A 26,595-nucleotide genomic window follows, 5' to 3' on the forward strand; every position below is an offset into this window, starting at 1 on the left:
TCAAATCTCTCCTGCGCTTCCACCCTATCACAGGCCTTCCCTTTTGTTCTTTCCTCCCCTCCCCCTATCACCGCCCCTGCACTTCCTTAAGAATCTGTTACATCGCGAACTTTTCCAATTCTGACGAAGGGTCACCGACTTGAAACATTAACTCTGTTTCTCTCCACAGATGCTGCCTGACCCGCTGAGATTTCCAGCATTTTCTGTTTTTATTATGGGGAATATACTGACCTTACAGTGCGGGGCGGGGCGGGGTGGGGTGGGGTGAAATGCCTCACCAACAAGGGAACTAGGCCAAGTTTCCAGCTTGGGTTCCCAACTATGGCTGCATGTATTCCTGGAGTTTCATGGTATGAACGCTGGCGTCCAACCACCCCGCCCAATCAAACAGCCTCCCCCCACCCCCATCTCCAGTGTTTTTATAACTAATAAAAGTGTTCAAAGAAAATAAGAACAATAACAAGGTTTTGTTAATGCCCCTGTGATGTCGCAGCACTGTGCAGGAGGTGATTCTTTCATCCCTGGAGATTCCAGGACAATCCTGGAGGTTGGCGACCCTACATCCAGCCAAGGAGCAGGGAGGGCTGGCTGACCCTCTCAGATGGAGAACAGGCCAATTGTCCTGCCTGGGGTGTATGTCTGACCTCTGCCCAGAGAAAGAAAGACTTACATTTATATAGGGTCTTTCATGACCACTGGAGGTCTGAAAGCGCTTTACAGTCAATTAAGTAATTTTGGAGTGTAGTCACTTTTGTAATGTGGGAAACGCGGCAGCCAACTTGCGCACAGCAAGCTCCCACAAACAGCAATGTGATATTGACCAGATAATCTGTTTCTGTTATGTTGATTGAGGGATAAATATGGGCCAGGACACCGGGGATAATTCCCCTGCTCTTCTTCGAAATAGTGCCCTGGGAACTTTTACGCAGGCGGGGCCTCAGTTAAATGTCTCATCCGAAAGACGGCACCTCCGACAGTGCAGCGCTCCCTCAGCACTGTACTCAGTACTTGCAGAAGCAAGACAAGGGGGCGACGACCAGGCAGGGGAGACCTGGGGATGTGTTTAAAGTTGCCAATTGTGAAAGAATTCCTTGCGTGTGATGGAGGAACCAAGCGGCTACCCTGTGGTCTAGACACCGGTGATTTAGTTGGGCTTTGTGTGTTGTGTGTAAGATCAGTGTAGTGTGCACCAATTCCATCCAGTTAATCATTACCTTTGTTTTCATTAACTATAGGACAATATTACACAGTACAGTGAACTGACTGGGAACAAAGATCAGCTAAATCACCACCACCTACGGCCTGGGGTCACCATCTGTCCACATTTGTACTAGGCACTCCAGTTATTTTTTTTATAAACAAACTGCCTGAGAACTTTCTTAATTCTCAAAAAGCAGCCAAAGTGCAAGGCCATTTTCTGCCCACCTCTTGCTCCTGTATTTCCCGATGGAAGACATTAGTTATTGAGGTGTTCTAAGGATTTTCTCCAAGAGCAGAGCAAGTGTTGCAACTCCAGCCACGATCCCATCGCCCCCCGCCCTCATCCACCTCCATGTCCATTTTTAGTCTTTGGGTGCAACGTTAAATCGAAGCCCCGCCTGCCCTCTCAGGTGAGCATAAAAGACACCACGGTATTGTTTGAAAAGGTGCAGGGCCCTGCACCCGGTGTCCTGGCCAATATTTATCCCTCAATATTTAACTTGCACCAAGTCCCGCTCACCCATCAGCCCTGTGCTCGCTGACCTACCTTGCCTCCCGGTCCAGCAACGCCTCGATTTGAAAATCCTCATCTTTGTTTTCAAATCCCTCTATGGCCTTGCCCCCTCCCGATTTCTGTCATCTTTTCCAGCCGTACAACCCTCCAAGATCTCTACGCTCCTCCAATTCTGGCCTCTTGTCCATCCCGGATTTTCATCGCTCCACCAGTGGCGGCCGCCTCTTCAGCTGCCTCGGCCCTATGCTCTGGAATTCCCTCCTTAAGCCTCTGCGCCTCTCTCTCCTCCTTTAAGACTCTCCTTAAAACCTACCTCTTTGACCAAGCCTTTGGTCACCTGCGTAATATTTTGTTTCGTGGCTTGCTATCAAACTTTGTTTGCTAACATTCCTGTGAAGCCCCTTGGGATGTGGGACATTTTTATTACGTTGAAGGTGTTATATAAATACAAACTGTTAATGTAGTGACATTTTAAGTATGTTCACAAAGATGTTTGCGGCAGTGAAAATGGTTTCGAAAACACGATTTTGCAGGAATAGCCACCCAAGGAAATTGTTATGAACACATTTACGATGTCACTACACTTGGTGAGCAGCACAGGTCTTCACCCTGCAAAGGGAGAGGAGAGTAACAGTGACACCAATGTCACTTACCACAGTTGTGTGAAGTCAGCGTTTTATTAAGTCTCTGTTGCTTGTCAGACGTTGACTTAAAGCATGGGGGCAATGACCAGGACCAGACAGGTACACAGCCAAGTTAAAATCCACCACACTGAAAATCAAACTGTGCACGGAATTCTCTCCACAACCTACGGCTTTCTCACATGAGCCCACAGCCGTCTGGACAGACTGCTCTCAATATTGGTGGATCAGTAAAAGATTAAGTTATAGCAATTCAACACTCCCTCACTAATCACTCAGGAACACCGCTGGCTGGTCTATCAATTGTCATTGTGAAAGGCAGCCTTTGTCGATCCTGAGCAACTCGGCCTGGTGCCATTCTATACTGAGGCCTATATGGTTACTAAGACAACGAGGCTTTGAAAGGTCATACCTCGTTGCTGAGCCACTGAATTCATAATAGCTCGTTCACTATTTCTAAGCTGATTGCACTGCAATCGTTATTTCTCAGTTACTGAGCTGCCGGTGGTTTTTAATAACACTCTCTCTCTCTGGGAACTAGCCGCAGCCGTTTCTTGTGATGACTTCGGACAGACCCTAAACCAACAGGAAGCTTTTGCCGAATCCGACAATAATTAAGAGTCAAAATTGCTTAAGATTCAACCCTGACCTGTGTGCCTGGGATGTAACAACAAAAGGGGGGGGGGGCCTCTGTGGGGCTGAAGGCCACACCCCAGTAAAGGTACAGGTACCAGCTCCGGATGGCAGGTCACTGGCACGGGTAAGATATTATCCAGTGGCCAGAGCAAGGCAGACATCAGACACAAAAATCTCTGATCCGAACTGCCAGCTGAAATAAAAGGCGGGAGAAGTGGTTTGTAAAAGAAAGTACAGATTCCAGGCTCGCCAACTCTGGGTGGAGACATTCCTGGAGGTTTCATCACATGACCGCCCGCCTTCAACTGGCCTAACGGCCTTCCCCTCACCCCCTCAATCTCTAAAACTAACAAAGCGGTTCCACAAAATGAGAAAGTAAACAGCCAACAAGTAGAGAGACAGATAGGCGAATCAAAGCACTGCCAACAAGGGTCAGCGACATTTCTGGTGCATACATGCAGGCTTTGACAAGTTTAGATCATTCACACCCCCGCATCCTGTGCCCCCCATTTACACCCCCCACCCCGTGCCCCCCATTTACAACCCCCACTCTGTGCTCCCTTTTTACACCCCCCACCCTGTGCCCCCCATTTACACCCCCCACCCTGTGCCCCCCATTTACCCCCCCCACCCTGTGCCCCCCATTTACATCCCCCCCACCCTGTGCCCCCCATTTACAACCCCCCACCCTGTGCCCCCCATTTACACCCCGCCCCACCCTGTGCCCCCCATTTACACCCCCCCACCCTGTGCCCCCAATTACACCCCCTATCCTGTGCCCCCCATTTACACACCGCCTTCCTGTGCACCCCTTTTTTAAAAATTCATTCATGGGATGTGGGCACTGCTGGCAAGGCCGACATTTATTACCCATCTCTAGTTGCCCCTTGAGAAGATGGTGGTGAACTGCCGCCTTGAATCGCTGCAGTCCGTGTGGTGAAGGTGCTCCCACAGTGCTGTTAGGGAGGGAGTTCCAGGATGTTGAGCCAGCGACGATGAAGGAACAGCAATCAATTTCCAAGTCAGTTGGGATGGTGTGTGACTTGGAGGGGAACGTGGAGGTGGTGACGTTCTCATGCGCCTGCTGCCCTTGTCATTGTAGGTGGTAGAGGTCGCAGGTTTGGGAGGTGTTGCCGAAGAAGCCTTGGCGAGTTGCTGCAGTGCATCTTGTCGATGGTACACACTGCAGTCACGGTGCGCCGGTGGTGGAGGGAGTGAATGTTTAAGGTGGTGGATGGGGTGCCAATCAAGCGGGCTGCTTTGTCTTGGATAGTGTCGAGCCTCGAGTGTTGCTGAAGCTGCACTCATCCAGGCAAGTGGAGAGTATTCCATCACACTCCTGACTGAAGCCTTGTAGATGGTGGAGAGGCTTTTGCACACAGCCATCCTGCACACCCCATTTACACACTCCCATCCTGCACACCCTATTTACATGTGCCTGTAATACAACTGTATGTCTAATACTGTACACGTTCCTTTTACACTGGACATGTAACTGTGATATTGTACATAGGACTTCATATCTTCCTGTAACACTGTACATGTATCAATAACAATGTTCCTTTTGAGCTGTGTGGCCATGCAGCGCTCTAAAGCTCCCGTGCAGCCGGCTCACCAGCTTTAAAATGGAAAAAACACGCATGCGCAGAATTCTGAATGAGCTGCGCAGCCTCTTAAAGGGGCCGTGCGGCCCCCAAAAATTTAGGAAAACATTGGTCAGTAATATATCTGTATCTCTGACATACAGTTAAGAACATAAGAACAGGAGGTGGCCATTCAACCCCTTGAGCCTGTTCCACCATTCAATTAGATGAAGGTTGATCTATATCTTAACTCCATCTACCCGCCTTGATTCCATATCCTTTAAGGACGGAATCACAATACAGAACAGGTTTTTGAGATAACTTATTCTATTGAGCAGGCAATGGTGAAGCAAAATCAGTTCTGTCCCTTCAATAATGATTTAAAGTGGGTTCTGTCCCTTTAATAATGATTTAAAAGACTCAGGGCAGTTGAGTGCGTATGTGAGAAATGTCAGGAGCTCTCAGAGAACAGTTTGTGAGAAGAGATTAATTTGAGACACCAGGCAGGAGCAGGAGAAATTCGCTGACTTTGCAAAACCCGAGAGTTAAGAAACACTCTGAAAGCTTTTAGTTACAGCTCAAAAACACCAAAGGGTCAGGGCACAGAGGAGGAAAGCAACTGGAGATGTTGAGTGGTTTGATAAACCACGGGCCAGGCTGGGAGAGGAGGCTGCAGATGGCTGCTTAATCACCACTGCTCTCTCACACAAATGCTACTTAATCATTTTTATATTTGTCTCTGCAATATTTCCACTGTCGTTTCAACTGCCCTTCCCCCACTATTCCCCGGCGCCTGTGCTCTCCTCAGCTGCAGAGAGCTGCCTCTGCCAGAGCCATCGGAAAGTATAACCGATGCCAACCTGGTTAACTGGGTGCAATGTGTGCGGAGAGACCCTACTTCAGGCAGTTTTGAAGACCTGCCGCTAAGATCTCCCCTCCCCCCTCCCCCCCGCCCCACCCCACACCGTGAAGTCCATATTGAAGTATAGATTCCAAAAGGTACAACAACAACTTGTTTTTATATAGCACCTTCAACGTAGTGAAACGTCCCAAGGCGCTTCACGGCAGTGTTATAAGACAAAGCACGCAAATTTGACTCTGAGCCACAGAAGACGAAATTACGGCAAAAGAGGTAGGTTTTATAGAGCGTCTTAAAGGAGAAAAGAGAGGTAGAGAGGTTTAGGGTGGTTGTTCCAGAGCTTGGGGTCTCAGCAGCTGAAGGCACGGCCACCGATGGTTGAGCAGTTATAATCAGGGATGCTCTCAAGAGGGCAGAATTTAAGGAGCGCAGACATCTCGGGGGGTTGTGAGGCTGAAATAGATTCATCATCATCATAGGCAATCCCTCGAAATTGAGGAAGATTTGCTTCCACTCTAAAAGTGAGTTCTCAGGTGACTGCCCTCCTGTATGGCTCAGAGAGGTGGACCATGTACAGTAACACCTCAAAGTGCTGGAGAAATACCACCAACGCTGCCTCCGCAAGATCCTGCAAATCCACTGGGAGGATAGTCGAAATAGATTAGAGATAGGGAGCGGTGAGGCCATGGAAGGATTTGTAAACAAGGATGAGAATTTTGAAATCGTGGCATTGCTTAACCGGGAGCCAATGAAGGTCAGCGAGCACAGGGGGTGATGGGTGAGCGGGACTTGGTGGGAGTTAGGACATGGACTGCTGTGTTTTGGATCACCTCTAGTTTACGTAGGGTAGAAATGGGAGGCCAGCCAGGAGTGCGTTGGAATAGTCAAGTCTGGAGGTAACAAAGGTATGGATGAGGGTACAATGGTACAAGAATATTCTACACTGCTCCTGTCCTGAAAGCGCTGAGTCTTGCTTGGATATGTTTCCATGGGCACTGGCTGCCCTCTGGTACCTCATCCAAATGGCCATTCTTCATGTGTGGGTATCAGCGGCTATTCAACTGTTGAGGGCATCACAGCTGAGCCCAATCCTGTTCTCATTCAACACACACGCACCTCCAATCGGGAGTCAACTTTTCCTGATCAGGAGTGTGGATTCCTTACTCTCCTGGGCACTGAAGCCAACTGCAGCACACGTGTGCGGATTGGGGAGTTCATGAGCAGAAAGCAATCTTCCATAGTCAAAAGTAAATTGAGGAACAGATCCCCCTCCCTCCAAAATAGATCACTGTAATACCGTGGCTCAGTGGGTAGCACACTCGGCTGAGTCAGAAGGTTGTGGGTTCAAGTCCCACTCGAGAGTCTTGAGCACATAATCCAGGCTGACACTCTAGTGCAGTGCTAAGGGAGTGCTGCACTGTCGGAGGTGCCGTCATTTAGATGAGACCTTCAACTGAGGCCCCGTCTGCTCTCTCAGGTGGACGCAAAGGATCCCACGATACTATTTCTAAGAAGAGCAAGGGGGTTCCCCCCCCCCAGTGTCCTGGCAAATACTTATCCCTCAGCCAACAGCAATTAAACAGACTATCTGCTCATTTATCACATTGCTGTTTGTGGGAGCTTGCTGTGCACAAATTGGCTGACGTGTTTCCTACATTACAACAGTGACTACACTTCAAAAAGTTCTTCATTGGCTGTAAAGCGCTTTGGGACATCCTGAGGTCATGAAAGGCGCTATAGAAATGCAACTCTCTTTCTATAATAAAATGTAGAGCAAACACCGCCCCTGAATCAATGGAAAAAAGCACAATCGGGGGAGAGGAGCCAGACTCAGAATAAGCTAGCGGTGATCCAAAACTCGGCAGCCCGTGTCCTAACTCGCACCAAGTCCTGCTCACCCATCACCGCTGTGCTCGCTGATTACATTGGCTTCCGGTTAAGCAACGCCTGTATTTCAAAATTCTCATCCTTATTTTCAAATCCCTCCATGGCTTCGCCCCTCCCTATCTCTGTAATCTCCTCCAGCCCCACAACCCCCCGAAATGTCTGCACTCCTCTAATTCTGTCCTCTTCAGCATCTCTGATTATAATCGCTCAACCATCGGTGGTTGTGCCTTCTGTTGGCTGGGCCCCAAGCTCTGGAACTCCCTGCTTAAACCTCTCTGCCTTCCTTTCCTCCTTCAAGATGCTCCTTAAAACATACAGGTTGTACCTCCCTTATCAGAGACTCCTTTATCCGGCACCACCTCTCGTCCGGCACCATTTCCAGCCGCTCCGACATGAACAAATTGAAGTCCTTCCTCGCTGCCGACTCCTGCAGTCGCTGGCCTGATCCCGCGATCCACCTCTGCCAGCCACCCCCCCCGATCTCTCTGCCATACTCCCAGCCCCAAGCCAGCCAGCCCCGATATCCCCTTGCTCCGTGCCTGTACTATCCAATTTAACATGTCCGGCAAAATCCCTTAACCGGCACAGGCTAGATCTCGAGGAAGCTGGATGAGAGAGGATCAACCACGGCCAGATCAGACTTGATCTTATTGAATGGCGGAGCAGGCTCGAGGGGCTAGATGGCCTACTCCTGTTCCTAATTCTTATGTTCTTACATAACCTGTACCTCCTTGACCAAGCCATTAGTCACCTGCACTAATTTCTACTTATGCGGCTCAGTGTCAAATTTTTTATCTCATAATACTCCTGTGAAGTGCCTTGGGACGTTTCACTACGTTAAAGGTGCTATATAAATGCAAGTTGTTGTTGTAGCAGCTTGTGGACACGCGGGGAATTCAATGAACAGAATCTTGGAACCGGTCCTTAACACAAACTTACTGCAGCTGCAGCCTATATCAAACTCTCTTCCTTTAGGGTAAGTGAGAGCACTTCAACTATAATCTTATTTACTCTGCATTGGTGGAATTTAAGCACCATCGATGTTAAGTGGATTAGCGGGTGTCCCAGGGGACTCTATGCAGAACAGTACCGCAGTGAGATTACAGCGAAGGGACCCCGGGGGAGCAGTACACTTTGAGTACGCTTAATTTTCTTGATTTATCTTAAACGCCAGCATTGCTGAGGGACTTCATTCTACGGGGGCGGAAGCGTGGGTTTCCCTGGGGACAGACTTTCTAGTGTCTCACTTTGCACTGACAGTGATGCACTTTCTCTACAGCAACGTGGTTACTGGCAGTGCATGCAACCACGTAATCCCAAATGGATATGAGTTCAGTCGCTACCATCAAACTGCAGCAGAAACTGTGCTTTACAGCAAGCTTTTGCCGTAAATATTTTTTGACCCTTCTCTTCTTGTATCATATTGTATCGTGCCGGGTTTCTGTACTGCAAGCACAGGCAGCCCACCACCCTAACCCGCGAGTTAGTGAACCATGTGGGTCATCACAGCCGAGCATCTACGTACATGCAAATAGGGGTCAGCCAATGGTTCAGTGAGTAGCACTCTCGCCTCTGAGTCAGAAGGTTGTGGGTTCAAGTCCCACTCTAGGGACATGAGCACATAACCCAGTGCAGTGCTGAGGGAGTGCTGCACTGTTGGAGGTGCCTTCCTTCGGATGAGACGTTAAACCGAGGCCCGGTCTGCTCTGTCAGGTGGATGTAAAAGACCCCACGGCACTATTTTGAAGAAGAACAGGGGAGTTATCCCCGGGGTCCTGGATAATATTTATCCCGCAACCAACATCATAAACACAGATGATCACGTTGCTGTCTGCGGGAGCTTTCTGTGCGCAAACTTGCGGCCGCATTTCCTACATTAAAACAGTGACTACACTTCAAAAAGTGCTGCATTGTCTGTAAAGCGCTTTGGGATGTCATGAGACTCTCCTTCCAAAGATGCGGTGGTGGCTCAATAGCCTGGCATTCGAGAAACAAAGTCACTTGTTTTCTGCTCTGATGAGTAAGCAGCCAGTGTTCACGGTCTCGGTTACAAAGAGAGCCAGACTGAATGAGGCTTTCGATATACCCTCCAGTTCACCGAGGGGAGGGGGTGGAGGCCCTCCTTCTTACACAAAGTTTGTTCTGTTTCAAACACTTTGCGTCCACATCGTCAGCAGCCCACCGGCAGGCTAGCTTGGCACATTCCTGCCTTGTCCCATTCAGCACAAAGTCCCCCCAACCCCCTGCCCTTTGTCCCGTGCACAATAACTTGGCTGTTTGGTGATCTTTCTTCTTAAACTTTCCTCCTTTCCCGTCCCCGATCAGGATTCCTAGTCATTTGGGTGAAGCAGCATTCCTTTGGGATAAAACAAAAAGGGCCGGCTTCAGTCGGAGAGGCTCCGTTGCACATTTTCTGAAGAGTCCTTCATGGTACAAATGTCAGCCGTGGCTCAGTGGGTAACTCTGAGTCAGAATGATGTGCGTTCCAGTTCCACTCCAGGGACTTGAGCACAAAATCTAGGCGGACACTCCAGTGCAGTGCTGAGGGAGGGCTGCACTGTCGGAGGTGCCGTCTTTCGGATGAGACATTAAACCGAGGCCCCGTCTGCTCTCTCAGGTGGAAGTAAAATATCCCACGGCACTATTTTAAGAGCCAATATTTATCCCTCAATCAACAGCACTACAACAGATTATCTGGTCATTATCATATTGCTGTTTGTGGGAGCTTGCTGTGCGCAATCTGGCTGCTGCATTTCCCACATTACATATCAAAATTACTTTGTTGGCTGTAAAGTGTTTTGGAACATACTGAAGTCGTGAATGGCACTATATAAATGCAAGTCTGTCTTTCTCATAAGGGCGTGACTTCCTGTCGGTTAATGTGTTGATTTTATTCTTTCACTTGTAATTGTGCCCATGTTTTCTGTCCTCCCCTTCCAACAGCGCTGACTCCTGTTGTCCCAGTCTCTCCTTCAGGCCAGTTGATGCATCCATCCGCTAAACCCAATGAGATCAGGAAATTAGCAATCCCAAGTTGGGACATACATCGGCCATTCCTTCATCGTCGCTGGGTCAAAATCCTGGAACTCCCTCCCTAACAGCACTGTGGGAGCACCTTCACCACACGGACTGCAGCGGTTCAAGAAGGCGGTTCACCACCACCTTCTCAAGGGCAAATTGGGGATGGGCAATAAATGCCGGCCTTGCCAGCGACGCCCAGATCCCGAGAATGATTTTTTAAAAAGAATCAGTGTAGTAAACCCGCAGTCTGGTGCTTTGTCACTCCACAGACTGTGCTGCCTGGGCTCACAGAGAACCATTCAAGTTACATCAATGTATACTCACAGTAAGAGTGCATCAGGGCTTAAAATGTTAGGTTATGAGGACAGGTTGCTTTAAATGTTATTCCTCTGAGCTTAGAAGGTTGAGGGTTGATTGAATGGAGCTGTTTAAAATGATAAAGGATTTGACAGAGTAGATACAACCAACATCACTAAAACAGATTATCTGGTCTTTATCGCAATGCTGTTTGTGGGAGCTTGCTGTGCACAAAATGGCTCCCCGTTTCCTATCTTACAACAGTGACCACACTTCGAAAGTACGTGATTAGTTGTGAAGCACATTGGGACATACTTGTTATGTAAATGCTAGTTCTTTTCAATCTCGGGCGTTTTGCTGCACATAGATCTCATGGGCTTTCATTTGGCTGTTCCAGTGCACTGACTCCCACGAGAGTAGCCTGATCACATTCCTGAAATATGGGCTGTCAAATGATTTAACATCACTTATTGGGGTGTGGGGGGTGGGGTGCAGGAGGTCGCAAGTGCTCGCTATTTGTTCTGTACCCCAATTTCCTCCCCTCTCCTGAAGGTGCCAATTCTTTTTGGGGGTTCCTGTTCCATGAGCACTAACTATCCTCTGGTAACTCACACAATTGCCCATCATTAGAGTGAGCGGGCTGTTCGACCACGGGGTGCGCAACCCGACCTCTTACTCGCACCTTCCAGCAGCGCAGAGGGCGGGGAGGGATTGAGTGAGGGAAGGAGGGATGAGGCCACTGCACAGCAGTCAGGAACAGGAACCTCAGTTGGCCTTACCCCCTCCTCCGGCACTGAGGCCTAATGTCCAGCGTCGGTGTCGCTTCCCTCACCGTCTGCAGAAGCTCTCCGAATGGAAAGTCGGAGTGAATTCCGGCCGCCTGACCTCTTCAAAAGGAGTGAAATAGTGGTTTGATAAAAAACCAAGTGAGCACAGACTGAACAAGCAGAACACCAGCCAAGTAGCAAGTGCCCTGTGTCAGTCCGTGGTTTCCTGTTTGGTTAAGCAGCACTCCACACGCCACATCAGTCCTCCTGTGTCTGTGCGCACATCTACAAGTGTTATTTTATCTATTCCCAGTAGCCTTTTACTGGCTCCGCTTTGATGCTGTTAGCTGTCAACATGTTTCTAAACCTCTGATACACCCATGGCTCGGTGGCTCGAACTCTCGCCTCGAAGTCGGCAGGGCGTGGATTCAAGCTCCACTCGAGGTCTTCAGGCTCGGTGGGTAAATGCATGATCATCTGAAGAAATCAGATCGATAGCATTAAACCCAGGCCCCGTCACTTCGAGGCGGTGCGTTGCCGAGCTGAACAACTCTCCACTCTCGCCTCTGAGTCAGACGGTTGTGGGTTCAAGTCCCACTCCAGGGACTTGAGCACAAAAATCTAGGCTGACACTTCCAGTGCAGTACTGAGGGAGTGCTGCACTGTCGGAGGTGCCGTCTTTCGGATGAGACGTTAAACCGAGGCCCTGTTTGTCCTCCCAGGTGGATGTAAAAGATCCCACGGCACTACTTTGAAGAGCAGGAGTTATCCCTGGTGTTCTGGCCAACAGTTATCCTGCAACCATCAGTAAAACAGATGGTCTGGTCATTATCGCATTGCTGTTTGTGGGATCTTGCTCTGTGCAAATTGGCTGCATTACAGCAGTTCAAGACAGGACATCAGTGACTGTAAAGCACTTTGGGACATCCTGAGATTGGGGCTGGTGCTATATAAATGCAGAACCTTTCAGGTCTTTCATGAAGGCCTCCGGTTTGCACCCTTGCCCTGTGCTGTGTTCGCTGGTCTCAGCAGGCTAGTAGTCAGGTCCGGACAGTGGCCCAGCCGATTACAGAGGTGAATAAATCCGTCAGAGTTCTGAGCTCTGTAAAGTTTGTGCACAGGGAGCTCAGGCACAATCAAGATTGGGTTTGATTGCAGTTCCCCACGTGGTGGAATAGCCAGTCAGCACTCACTGTCAGGGTTCCACTGGGGGCGAGGTGCAGTAATTTGAGAGCTCAGTGTCCTAGCAATTGGCTCCTCCCAAAACTCCTCGCTAGGGCTGTCTGCTAACTTTCGACTTCCGCAGTGAAAGACCCCCCAGACCGGGCAACGTGATCTGTGAAGCCCCCAGGAACTTTGTCTTATTTGCACTGATATTTCTTATTGGCTGGTTCGTCCAGTTTGACTTTTGTGAGCCTGGAGATTTCCAATGGGCTGTTCACCCTCATTGGTTGGTTATGTCTAAGCTCTGGAATTCCCTCCGAAACCTCTCCCTCTCTGTTTCTCTCTCTCCTCCTTTAAGATGTTCTTTAAAACCTACCTCTTTGACCAACCTGTCCTTATATCTCCTTATGTGGCTTGGTGTCAATTTGTTGACTGATTACAGTGCTGTGAAGCGCTGGGGAGGTTTTACTGTGTTAAAGGTGCTATATAATTACAAGTTGTATATAGTTATGGAGTTATGGTGGTTTAGTAGTTCTGATACAGGACTATTGGGGAGTTCAAATCACACCGTGGCAAGTTGTGAGTTTGAATTCAAAAAGATCTGGTAATTTGCAGGCTGGCACCAGAACAAAAACCATGACCATGAAACCTGCCAGAGTGTCAGAAAAACCCAACTGGGAAGCAAACTTGCTTTAAAGTCTCGTCCGAAAGACAGTACCTCCAACAGTGCAGCACTCCCTCAGTACTGCCCTGGAGTGCCTGCCTGGATGTGTGTGGAGTGAGGCTCGAAGCGCTAAGATTAAGCAGCCCCAGTGGGCTGTTCGGCCCGATTGTCCACACTGTGACGGTGCCAGGGTCCCGGTCACTACCTCCCCACAATGCCAGGGTCTGTGCTACACTCCACAGTAAGTCACTCCACAGTAAGTCACTCCATAATACTCCCAATTATGTATTTAACCAGTGGTTTTATATAGTAAATACATCCCGAGCTCCAGGTTTGATTCCCAGTCTGTGTGCACTCATTAACTCACTCACCACTCACTCACAACTCGTTAACGCCAATCGTCATGCCACTCTTTACCCCACTCATTAATCAATCATTAACCACTCATTAGCCATTCATTAGCCCTCATACCTCACTCATTCATGAATCAATAACCACTCACTCCCTCACTCATTAACCATTCATTCCCACCCTCGTTAACCGGTTGTTGTCTCACTCGATCCCTCACTCGGGTTTGATTCCCAGCCTGTGCTGTGGCAGCTAGAATTGGCCCTCAGCGCCCTCGGGTTAGGGGTGGGGAAACCAGCCAAGGTTAAGCTCCTGATCGCTGTCTAGTGACCCCTGTCGGAAGTCACACACCTGTGGGCATCAGACGGGGCTCGGCTGTGAAGCGGACCCCCCATCGATCGCCCCCCCCCCCCCCAATGTCGAGGTTCCTGCCTGGGCGAAGCGCCCACAGGCAGTGGGCTCCGTGCTCCAGCATAAATCAGTGCCACCCTGAGGGGGGGGCGAAGAGTACTTCAAAACCTAATATAAAAGCAAAAGGAAAGACGACTCTACATAGAGAAAAGGATGCAATCTACCCAGCTCATATATCAGTCAACACAGGCATCAAGGGTTAAGCCACACCAACCTGTCTGAGTGCAGGAACTTGTCTGACCCATGGCTTTTTCCTGATCTTCTTGGGAGAATTAACACCAGAAAGAAGCGGCTTCTTCAACAGTCACTGCCGATCACACCGGCCTCCGGGCCCTTGCCTGTTGACCCTCTGGACTGAGAGCGCCCATGGATCGCTTCTTCTCAGAGAGCTATCTGTCCGACCACCCTTGGCCGCTCCGCTCTCCCGTCTCCCCGCGGCCTCCCGGGAGCGGCAGCTTCCAGTCTGCACCTGGTTTCCTTTCCCCGCTTTTTTTTCTCTCTGAGCCGAGTGTTTTCTCGGAGGGAATTTGAAAGAGAAGCTCGCTCTGCTGTAACAAGTAGATTCAGAACCCAGTCACGCTCGGACGTGCAGCCGGAATTTCACTTTGCTCCGTCTTGGCTTAAGCTCCAGAAAGGGGAGACAGAAAACCACTTGCCACCTTTAGGGTGAGGCGGCGTGGCCCTTCCTCCCGCAGATTACCTCCCACTTAAAAATAATATATCGACCAGTCACACCTCAATCCGCTCATGTTCGCAGAAATCCATGCTCCTTGGGGTCAAACAATATTCTTTAAGAGTCCGAGGGTTTGTTTTATCCTCCCGAGTAAAAGCTCAAAGGAGCCACTTCATTATCCAAGTCTTCAAGAATGATTCCTTCGACGCGCCGATTTGTTTGTGCGCCCTGTATAAACCACCGGTTACCAGCAACAGTCCACGACCAGCACTCCGCTCAGATGGCAAAACTCCTCTTCCCGTCTCTTCTGCCACTCGCTTCACCCACGGGTCTCAGCGATGCCAAGCCTCTCGGGGGCAGGAGCCGGCTACACGGGTGGGGTGGGGGGTGGCTCCAGACACCGAAGACCAGTGTCAACGCTGAAATCAGCAGTCGGCCTCCATCCGAGAGAGCCGCGCTTTCAAAGTGCCCGGTGCCTCCGAGACACGCCCACAGCTGAATTGTGATTCTTGGTAAGAATCACTCGGCTCAAAGAATAGCCGTCTATCCTCCTCCTTCCCCCCCTCCGTCCCTCCTCAAGAGCGTCCCCTCTTCCGCCAACCCCCCTCCCAGATAACATTGATTAACAGCGTGTGAGGGGACTAATTAAATGCTGTTCACACTCTGCAGCTCCACATAGCTGTCAGGTCAGTTGAAGGAAATTGAAAAGGAGGGAAAAGGCGGAGCTAAAGAACAACCAGACTCTTCATTCAGGGAGAAAACTTATGCTGGACCTTCTTTACAGCTTTTTAAGAAAATGTTTTTAACTCAATTCTCTCTGATAAGACCCTTTCATGACTCCAGCCAGGCACGACGGAAGGCTGAATCCCTTGTTTCTTCTCCCACTTCATGTATTCCTTCAAGTTATCTATTCCGCTCTTTCAGCCATGGTCCCCAGCTCTCTTAAAGCAGCTTTTTAACTCTCCTGTCAGAAGTAAAACTCGCTTTTTTAATTGCTGTTCTCTCTCTCTCCCCCCAATTGTGTCTGTGTTCCAAGGCAAGCGCATTGTCCCGGGTTTCTGCAAGGGCATTCTGATCGCTGGAAGGTGCCTGCTCTCTCTCTCTCTCCAAGCTCCCTTTCCCAGGCACTACTCGATGAAGAGCAAGGAAGTTGTCCCGGTGTCCTGGCCAACATTCCTCGCTCGGCCAACACCAGAACAAAAAACAGTTCGGCCGGTCATTCATCTCGTGAGATCGTGCTGTCCACCAAACTACATTTGCCATCCTACCGACACTCACTGCTGAGCCTTTTTTTAAAAATGTATTTGTTCATGAGATGTGGGCGTCGTTTGCAAGGCCAGCTTTTATTGCCCATCCCCAATTGCCCTCGAGAAGGTGGTGGTGAGCCACCATTTCAGAGGGGAGCTAAGAATCAACCATATTGCTGTGGGTTTGGAGTCACCGATTCTGTGCCGCCACCCCTGGTGGGTCTGTCCTACCGGTGGGACAGCACATACCCAGGGATAGTGATGGAGGAGTCTGGGACATCTGAGAGTATGACTATGTCAGGCTTGACTAGTCTGTGGGACAGCTCTCCCAATTTTAGCACAAGTGCCCAGATGTTAGTGAGGAGGACTTTGCAGGGTTGACTGGGCTGGGTGTATCTTTATTGTGTCCATGTTGCCGGTGCCGAGGTCGATGCTGGGTGGTCCATTCGGTGTTATTCTTCTTATTGTTTCTTGTAGCGATTTGGTAGAACTGAGTGGCTCGCTAGGCCATTTCAGAGGGGCAGCTAAGAGTCAACCATAGTGCTGTGGGTCTGGAGTCACATATAGGCCAGACCAGGAAAGGATGGCAGATTTCCTTCCCTAAAGGGCATGAGTGAACCAGATGAGTTTTTAATGACAATCCAATAGTTCCATGGTCTGCTACTAGCTTTTTTTTTTAAATTCCAGATTTATTTAATAAACTGAATATAAATTCCCCAGCTGCCGTGGTGGATTTGAACTCATGTCTCTGGATAATTAGACCTGATCTCTGGATTACTAGTCCAGGAACAGAACCACTATGCTATAGTACCAGCTTACACGTGAGGAATGGGCGGATACGTGAGGTGCCAGAGTGCAACCCGCCAGTTGAACCGCCCCCAAGCCCCAAGCAGGAAGTTACATTCACTTTCAAAAAAGCTCCGGACAGAAACGGGGAAAGATTTTTTTTTAAATTTCACTGCATGATGTGGGACCGATGGGAGCAGGGTGCTCATGTGTTTTCAGGCAACACGTTCTGCTTAGACAGCACCATTGACACAGGCAAACGTCCCAAGGTGTTCGGAACAAAGGGAGAGAACTAAATAAACGGAGGAGGAAGTGGGAGAAGAGTGGGGTGACCTGAGGTGTCATCAAAGAGGGACGTTTTGAAGATTTGGGAGGTGGGGAGAGATGTAGGGAGGGTGAGGGTTTGGGAAAACAATTGCAGAGTCCCAGGCCCTGATAGATGGCGCTCCTGCCCCTGATGACACTTGGGGTTGGAGGAGGGGACCGAGGTAAAGTGGGGCGAGGACATGGAGATTTAGAATTCAAGGCGCTGGAGCAGGGACTAACTGAAGGTCAACAAGAGCCGGGGTGATGAGTGCATAATGGGTGGGGTTAGAAGCCCAAGCTGTTAAGCTATTCAACCGTACTCGACCAGCTCCATTGGGCGAGCCACATTGTTCGCATGCCCGACACAAGACTCCCAAAGCAAGCGCTCTACTCGGAACTCCTACATGGCAAGCGAGCCCCAGGTGGGCAGAGGAAACGTTTCAAGGACACCCTCAATGCCTCCTTGATGAAATGCAACATCCCCACCGACACCTGGGAGTCCCTGGCCAAAGGCTGCCCTAAGTGGAGGAAGAGTATCCGGGAGGGCGCTGAGCACCTTGAGTCTCATCGCCGAGAGCATGCAGAAACCAGGCGCAGGCAGCGGAAGGAGCGTGCGGCAAACCAGTCCCACCCACCCTTTCCTTCAACCACTGTCTGTCCCACCTGTGACAGAGACTGTAATTCCCGTATTGCACAGTTCAGTCACCTGAGAACTCACTTTGAGTGGAAGCAAGTCTTCCTCGATTTCGAGGGACTGCCTGTGACGATGATGATGAAAGCAAGCCCGATCGCATCGTCACCAGAAATTCCCATTTTCCATCAAGGGTCACTGGACAGTAATCAAGAGGAGATAGTAATCGGGGAGGGGGAGGGAGAGATAGGAATCGGGAGGGAGGTAGAATAGGAATAGAGGGAACTGGTAATCTGGAGGAGGACCTCTTGGCTGCTATTGGTACCCCTCCCCCACCTGCAGTGCGGAAGTGACAGCACCCTTGGCACTGCCCCGGCTGAAATAGGCTATCTCAGCACAGCCAGCGCTCAAGCCATACTGGATGGAGCCTCAGGCCTGAAGGGGAGTTCGAACGTTGTCTTTCCATCAGTTGAAGGGCTTCCTGTCTGACGGCTGTCATCAATCAATTCCAATTTTATGTGCGCTGGAACTTTTGGAAAAATACTGAGCGATCATCCCCTCCCCCACAGAATGTCACTGAATTGTCAGCCTGCATTGAATGGGGGTTTTTCATTGGCTGAGTGGCTTTATGCCCATGGATATGCACCTGAGAGTATGGTCACTGGCTTAGCCAGTCACGTGATGTTCACAAGATTCAATAAAACCCCAGCCAGTTGGGTTCTGGGAATCCACGATGAGGCAGGTGGTTGTGAGCCTGGTGGATGAACTGGTAATGTGTCATGTGATTGTTAAACCTTTTGCTAACAAACCAACTAGTTCTTAATAGCAATGTGTTGCTATGAATTCTTAAGCAAAGAACCCATGCAGCAAATACATTACAGGTGCTTTCAATCATATCCAATTTCTATTGCCTGAGCTCCCTTGCAGTGGAAACCTTCAGCACAGGAGTGCTGGCATATCAACGTATCGCGCCACTAGTCTAACAACCTTCCACTCCCAACATCGATGCCCATTCTCCTGCTCTACATCCAGACAGCAAACCCCCCCCCCCCCAATCGCTCTCCATCCAGATCCCCTCCCCCCGAAACACTCTCCATCCAGACCCTCACACACACACAGCCCCTGCCCCTGCGCTCCATCCAGACCGCGCCCCCCCCCACTGCTCTCCATCCAAAACATGGTTGGATGCTGCTTGCTCTTTGACCTGCTGGAGTCGCTCATGATTGGTTTGAGGTTTTGCTTTCTTCTGCTGGCTTCGAACGGATATTCCCATTGGTTGAGCTACCTGTGATCACAGTTCCCCTCTCCATACAAAGTCACTGTGGTTTCCATGGTGCTGAAGTCTGGCGTTTTCACCCGTCTTACACAGCATTTTAAGCAGATAACCAATAAGCAGCAACCAAGGGAGTAAAGTTCACACAATAATCAAATAACACTCACACACTCTACTTTTCCTCTTATCATTTTACCAACAAATGCACAGAAGGGTTAAAGTTCACATGCATACATCATGGGACTATGAATATTGCCCAGTAATGGTGTCTATTACTCACTTTTTATTTACTAATCAGAAATGGGCAATTAGTCACATGTGGATAGTGGTTAATGTTCTGGACAGCATGAACCTAAATAACTGATGATGTACTCCTGCACATTGAACAGCTCCTCCCCTCACAAAGAACTATTTACCAGAGGCACTGTAGCAACTTGCCAAGGCTTCTTCGACAGCCTCTCCCAAACCCACGACCTCTACCACCTAGAAGGACAAGGATAGCAGGTGCAAGGGAAGACCACCACCTCCCATTCACACACCATCCAGGCTTGGACCTATATCGCCGTTCCTTCATGGTCGCTGGGTCACAATCCAGGAAGCACCTACCTAACAACACTGTGGGAGTATCTCCACCACACAGACTGCAGCGGTTCAGAAGATGGCCCACCACCACCTTCTCGAGAGCATCTAGGGATGGTCAGTAAATGCCAGCCTTGCAAGTGATGCCCAGAACCCAAGGAGGAATAATACAAAATGAACACTGCGCTCCGCGGGCTGAAATACTCTGCATACCTTCCTCAATGCCTCCAACGCAACAACTTATATAGCGCCTTTACGTAGTGAAACATCCCAAAACGCTTCACAGGAGTATTATGAGATAAAAATTTGAACTGAGCCGCATAACTAGAAATTAGCGAGGTGACCAAAAGCTTGGTAAAAGAGGTAGGTTTTAAGGAGCGTCTTGAAGGGGGAAAGAGAAGGAGAGAGACGGAGAGGTTTAGACAGGGAGTTCCAGAGCTTGGGGCCCAGGCAACAGAAGGCACGGCCACCAATGGATGAGTGATTATAATCAGGGATGCTCAGGAGGGAAGAATTGGAGGAGCGCAGACATTTCGGGGGGTTGCGGCAAGCTCATCATTAGAGGCAGCAGCATACATGACCCAACACCAGTGCCAACAGCGGTATTCCGAGGGGAGGTCGTTCCGCTGGAGTTGTCTCCGATGGCAAAGAACTCTCGCCGTCTGAAGAAAATGGCTACTGCCTCCTCCCCTTCCAACTTTTCTGCTCGGACTGCCATTTTGAACCTGCTTGCCCGGATGGGCTTCTGGGATTGCATGGAGTTAGGAACCCATTTCCCCGGCAACGTGAGAGGGACGCTGCCCGAATGAGGAAGCCATGCTTGTAACTTTTGGACAACTGTGCGTGCGTTGTATGCTCACAGGTTTGTAGAGCTGTTGAGTCAAGAGGAGTCCATGTTATATGTGGAATGTGAGAGGTTGAAGCCCCTCTTCCATTACTTGAAGGGGCTGCTCCTCAAATTCTGGTTGCACTTTAGTAACACACTCCTGATCTTAGAGAATCCTGTGCCAAGGGGAGTGGGCAGGTCGGAAGGCCTCCTCGTAGGCCTGCTCCTGGGCATGTCCAAGGTGGGCATCACCCGGTCCAGGCAGCGGACGGTCAAGGGGGTCATTCAGCCAGATTGCCTGCCTCTCTTCCGCGGTTACATCCGAGCCAGGGTATCCCTGGAGAGGGAGCACGCAGTATCCACCGGTACGCTCGCAGCCTTCCGCGAGAGGTGGGCGCCGGAGGGACTGGAGTGCATCATCACCCCCGGCAACCAAATTTTTATTTGATTTAAGCTTACTGTCAAAAGTTTCATTTGTTTAATGTGTTGGTTTTAGTGCCCCCCTTTACAGGGGGCACTTGTAGTAATGTTCAACAACAAAATAGTTGTAGAGCTGTTGAGTTGGGATTGATGTTCACAAGACACAATAAAACCCCAGCCAGTTGGGTTTGGGAGATCCACGATGAGGCAGGTGGTTGTGAGCCTGGTGGATGAACCAGTAATGAGTCGTGTGATTGTTAAACCTTTGCTAATAAACCAATTCGTTCTTAATAGCAATGTGTCGCTATGAATTCTTAAGCAAAGAACCCACGAAGCAAATACATTACAGTGCCGTCTCTCTGAATGTACCTCACAGGGTCAATGGGGCGCTGGAGGTGGACAAAGATTCAGGCCCATAGGCGACCCCCTGCCCTACCCATTCCCAGAAGCTGCGAGCTGCCCAGCCTGTTTCACTGAGCTGGAGCGGTATGGCTGGAATTTATCTGGCGGCCTGTGCCAAGATTCCTGACATTTCTCCCTGGAGTCGGGTGCAGATTCCTAGCTTGAGCGTGGGACTCTGCGAAGCTTGAGTGCACAGCCTGAGCACATCACAACTCCCACCAGTCACGCCAGCTTTTACCGCATTCAAAAACAAAACAGCATTGGTAAAGTGACAGGCCTCTGCAGTGGGAGCCCCACCCCAGCCCCCCTCTCTCTCTCGCTCTTTGTAGCTCTGTCAGGGTTAGCCTTGCAGTGGTTGTTAACAAAGCAAAGCTGTCATCGAGCTCAACATCATCATCACAGGATGTCCCTCAGAATCGAGGAAGACTTGCTCCCACTCTAAAAGTGAGTTCTCAGGTGACTGTACAGTCCAATACGGGAATTACAGTCTCTATCACAGGTGGGACAGACAGTGGTTGGTTGAGAGAAAGGGAGGGAGGGACAGGTTTGCCGCATGCTCCTTCCGCTGCCTGCGCTTGGTTTCTGCATGCTCTCGGCGCCGAGACTCGAGGAGCTCAGCGCCCTCCCGGATGCACTTCCTCCACTTGGGGCGATCTATGGCCAGGGACTCCCAGGTGTCAGTGGGGATGTTGCATTTTATCAGGGAGGCTTTGAGGGTGTCCTTGTAATGTTTCCTCTGCCCACCTTTGGCTCGCTTTCCGTATAGGGGTTCCGAATAGAGCGCTTGCTTTGGGAGTCTCGTGTCAGGCATGCGGATGATGTGGCCTGCCCAGCGGAGCTGGTCGAGTGTGGTCAGTGCTTCGATGCTGGGGATGTTGGTGGTGGACCTTTGTCTTACGGATGTTTAGTGTAAGGCCTATGCTTTCGTACACCTCAATGAAAATGTGACGATGAAGACAACCGAGGGCGGGACCCCAGCCCGAGTTAAAGGCTCCTGTCGGAATCCCGATCCAGCTACTCTCAGAATTACACAGAAATGACAAGTCAGAAGCAGGTCATTGGGCCTGACCAGTCCGTGGTGGTGTTCATCCTCCAAGCGAGCAGTTAATCCCGTGTAATCTACTCCCATGTGCCCACCCTGTCCCTCTATTCTCCCTCCTTCATCCACCTATCTAACCTATTAAATATTGACACTCTGCTTCAATCACAACTCCCATAGTTCATTCCACAGCCTCACAACCTTCCTCGCCTTCTCTCGGTCCTAAATCTCATACATTTAATCTGATATCTACATTAACTTGTTCTAGTCAGCTCATCCCTGGAGTCAGCCTGCTTTTATTTACTCTGCCACATCACTTCAGAATTTAAAATATCTCTATTAAATCACCCCGCAATCTCCTCCGTTCTAATGAAAACGACCCCAATTTTTCAATTCTTACTTTGTATTTCCTCATACCAGGCAACACTTCGTGAATGCATCAGCTGCCTGGGCCCCAAGTTCTGGAACTCCCTCCCTAAACCTCTCCGCCTCTCTTTCCTCCTTTAAGACGCTCCTTAAAACTGACCTCTTTGACCCAGCTTTTGGTCATCTGCCCTAATTTCTTACCACGTGGTTCGCTGTCAAATTTATTTTTTTGTCTTAAAACACTCCTGTGAAGCGCCTTGAGACAGTTTTACTACGTTAAAGGCGCGATATACGTTGTTGCTGTTGAATTTGCACTGTACCCTCTCTATTGCTTGACATCCTTCCGATAGTCGGAGCCCAAAACTGCACACAATACTCCAACTGTGTGGTATACTGAGGTTTTATACAGATTCACCGTGACATCTTGACTTTTATATTCTGTGCCTCTTGCTATAAAATCCAGTATTCCATTAGTAGTTTCATGGCCTTGTCCACTGGAGGTGCTGCTTGTGATGACTTTGTGAATGTGAACCCCCAGATTCCTCTGTTCTTCCACATCATCTTGGCTTTTTCATTTCCCACTATTCTTCCCTATTCTCATGCAGGTTATTTGGCCCTTGCTGGTGCTGGCAGCTCTCCTGCCACACACTCAAGTCACTATTTGTTATGTGCAGGAGTAGTCAGTGAGTACAGACAAGCTATTCACCCTGAGGGGGCATCACAACCGAGCTCATTCAACTTGCACTGCCATTTTGTTAGCCGTGGTCACTCCACCTTCTCAATCCCACTTTCCTGCCCTTTTTCTCCATCCTTTAACACCATTACTTTCCAAAGAAGTACCCATTTTCCTGAACCCTTCCCGCACTCAGAGCAGGTGAACGGTCTCGCCCCAGAGTGAACTCGCTGGTGTGTCAGCAGGTTGGATGACTTAGTGAATCTAACCTGCTGGTACACCAGCGAGTCTACACTGGGAAGAGACCCTTCATCTGCTCTGATTGTGGGAAGGGATTCACTACCTCATCCAACCTGCTGACTCACCAGCGAGTTCACACTGTTCATCTGCTCTGATTGTGGGAAGGAATTCACTACCTCATCCAACCTGCTGACTCACCAGCGAGTTCACACTGTTCATCTGCTCTGATTGTGGGAAGGAATTCACTACCTCATTCAACTTGCTGACTCACCAGCGAGTTCACACTGGGGAGAGACTGTTCACCTGCTCCACATGTGGGAAGGGATTCACTCAGTCATCCAACCTACTGACACACCAGCGAATTCACAAGTGACTGCAGGGTTTGGATTCTGCTGTTGTTGCGACTGTTATTCACATCCTACTGAATCGTGTTCATTCTGTTAGTTGCCATTTGTTTCTGCTGATGTTAATAACCCTTCAACTAGGCTGGAGTTTAATATTTTGATATTTCAAATAACAGTGTATCGATATTTGATGTCTCCAAGATAAGAGGAGACTTATTGATGTCCTGTATCTGACTGCTCCATTTTTGATCGGGGTGGAGGAGCAATGAGAGATCGGGGCCCAGGAGAGACGAGGGCCCAGGGGCAGCACGGGCCAGCCCACACTGCGATCTATGGAAAGTAGGAGCATGCGTATGCACTAGGTCCCTGCAGCAGAGCAGGCCTCCAGTCGTCTTGGTTAACCCTTGCCACTGGATCAAGACCTAGCTCTGTCAAGCCCGTGTGGTGGCTGGTGTGCAACAGCCACCACACGTTAAAAAAATCCACGCACAGGCATCTTTGACCCTTCAGGATGTAGTTCTGGACCTAGAATGTCAGGTCCCTCATTGAAACACCTGTGAACTCAGCCCTTTTTGGTGTGGAAGCGGGTTATCCTCGATACGAGGGACTGCCTAATACTATACGACCCATTTTCATTTTAAAACACTCAATTGACTTTGATTCCATGAACTTCTGGGAAACTCTCACCTTTGTTCCCCTGAATGCCCGAGCATTCTTGGACGCAGCCTTGGAATTTGAGCTAAATTGGTTAAGAGCCAATCCAGGAAAAGTTTCACATGAAAAGCTGAGAGAATATGTAAAGCACTATCTTACAAGGCCATAAATGCAAAAGTCCATTTAGAGGTTTAAGAGAGGCTTGCGTGGGAAGTAAAGGTACTTGCTCGTGATTGGTAGACAAGAGGCACAATTTAGTTGGCAACACACCCACTGGCAATTCCATCCTTCCCCCCCCCCCAAGATGGAAAACAGTGAGAGATGTCAAGGGCAATCTTCAAGCATGTGATATTATCATATTTCTCACCAGTCTAATCTTCAGCTGCCACTTCTTACCATTGGTGACTCCATCCTTAATCCCCCTTCAAGCGTCGACATTATTGGTCAAATTATCTCTGATCTCCAATGCAACTCCCACAGCTCCTTCATTGCTAAAGCATTCATCAAGCCCATTCTTCTCTTCTGTGACAAACATTTCATTGAATATATTTAAGGCGGAGATAAGACAGATTTTTGAGGGATAAGGGAGTAAAGGGTTATGGGGAACGGGCGGGGAAGTGGAACTGAGTGCATGATCAGATCAGCCATGATCTTATTGAATGGCAGAGCAGGCTCAAGGGGCCAAATGGCCTGCTCCTGCTCCTATTTCTTATGTTCTTAAACGTGTATGTTTCCTTCAGCAACCAGTACCCTCGATAAAGCCCGAGTCTGCCCAAGAGGCATCTCTGTCACTCTCCTGGATAGGACAAAGGAAAAGCTCGCCATCTGATAAGTGACCTCTCTCTCACCTCGAACCTCCAACCTCTCTCTCCATGACAACCTTTCTTGTCTCTCTACTTCCTTGATATTATAATCATTGCCCCTCTGATTTCCGTTCTTATTCCTTCTCAGCTCCAAATATATAATCTTCTTTCTTTGCATCCCCACAGTTGAAATCAAAACTCATTGCACTCTCTCTTACTCCAACTCATTCTTTCAAAACCACTGAAATCCTCACCCCTTAATCTTCTCTTCCATCTACAATCTTAAGGCTTCAAAAATCCAAGCTTAATGTCACCTAACTTCTGCTTTCCAATTTATTTTCTATTTTCTCCAACTCTTTTCACCCTTTGTGAATTCCTGCACTGTGGACCTAGACTCTATCATAGGATCAGGAGGAGGCCATTCAGCCCCTCAAAACTGTTCCGCCATTTAATTAGATCATCTCTGGTATGCATCTCATCTCCATTTACCCACCTTCGATCCATATTCCTTGATGCCTGTGTCAGCCGTGGCTCAGTGGGTAACACTCTTGCCCCTGAGTCAGAAAGTTGTGGGTTTGAATCCCACTCCAGCCACTTGAGCACATCATCCAGGCTGACACTGCAGTGCAGCACTAAGGGAGGTGTAGTAGTGCACTGTCAGAGGTGCGGCATTTTGGATGAGATAGAAGCATAGAAAATAGGAGCAGGAGTAGGCCATTTGGCCCTTCGAGCCGACACCACCATTCAATAAGATCATGGCTGATCATTCCCTCAGTATCCCTTTCCTGCTTGCTCTCCATTCCCCTTAGTCGTAAGGGCCATATCTAACTCCCTCGTGAATATATCCAATGAACTGGCATCACCAACTCTCTGCGGCAGGGAATTCCACAGGTTAACAACTCTTTGAGTGAAGAAGTTTCTCCTCATCTCAGTCCTAAATGGCTTACCCCTTATCCTAAGACTGTGTCACCTGGTTCTGGACTTCCCCAACATCGGGAATATTCTTCCCGCATCTAACCTGTCCCATCCCGTCAGAATCTTTCATGTTTCTATGAGATCCCCTCTCATCCTTCTAAACTCCAGTGTATAAAGGCCCAGTTGATCCAGTCTCTCCTCATATGTCAGTCCTGCTATCCTGGGAATCAGTCTGGTGAACCTTCGCTGCACTCCCTCAATAGCAAGAACGTCCTTCCTCAAATTAGGCACTAAAACTGAACACAATATTCCAGGTGAGGCCTCACCAAGGCCCTGTACAACTGCAGTAAGACCTCCCTGCTCCTATACGCAAATCCCCAACATACCATTTGCCTTCTTCACCGCCTGCTGTACCTGCATGCCAAC

At 49.3% G+C, this 26,595-nt stretch overlaps 1 protein-coding gene across 8 annotated transcripts in view; it reads right to left on the reverse strand.

Annotated features, from left to right (window-relative positions):
* The window catches only part of LOC139226617 (caskin-2-like), a 260,876-nt gene that overhangs the window by 136,999 nt on the left and 97,282 nt on the right, over nt 1-26,595 (reverse strand). Inside the window, exon 1 of one of the 8 annotated variants that reach the window (XM_070857491.1) lies at nt 14,207-14,282. The exons of the other annotated variants lie outside the window; for them this stretch is intronic. Within the exon in view, the coding sequence (XP_070713592.1) occupies nt 14,207-14,237 (31 nt within the window). The 5' untranslated portion in view covers nt 14,238-14,282. Of the gene's footprint in view, nt 1-14,206; nt 14,283-26,595 lie in introns of those variants that run through there. 8 annotated transcript variants of the gene reach the window in all.

Source organism: Pristiophorus japonicus, chromosome 16 (assembly GCF_044704955.1).
Source record: "Pristiophorus japonicus isolate sPriJap1 chromosome 16, sPriJap1.hap1, whole genome shotgun sequence".
NCBI lineage: Eukaryota > Metazoa > Chordata > Chondrichthyes > Pristiophoridae > Pristiophorus > Pristiophorus japonicus.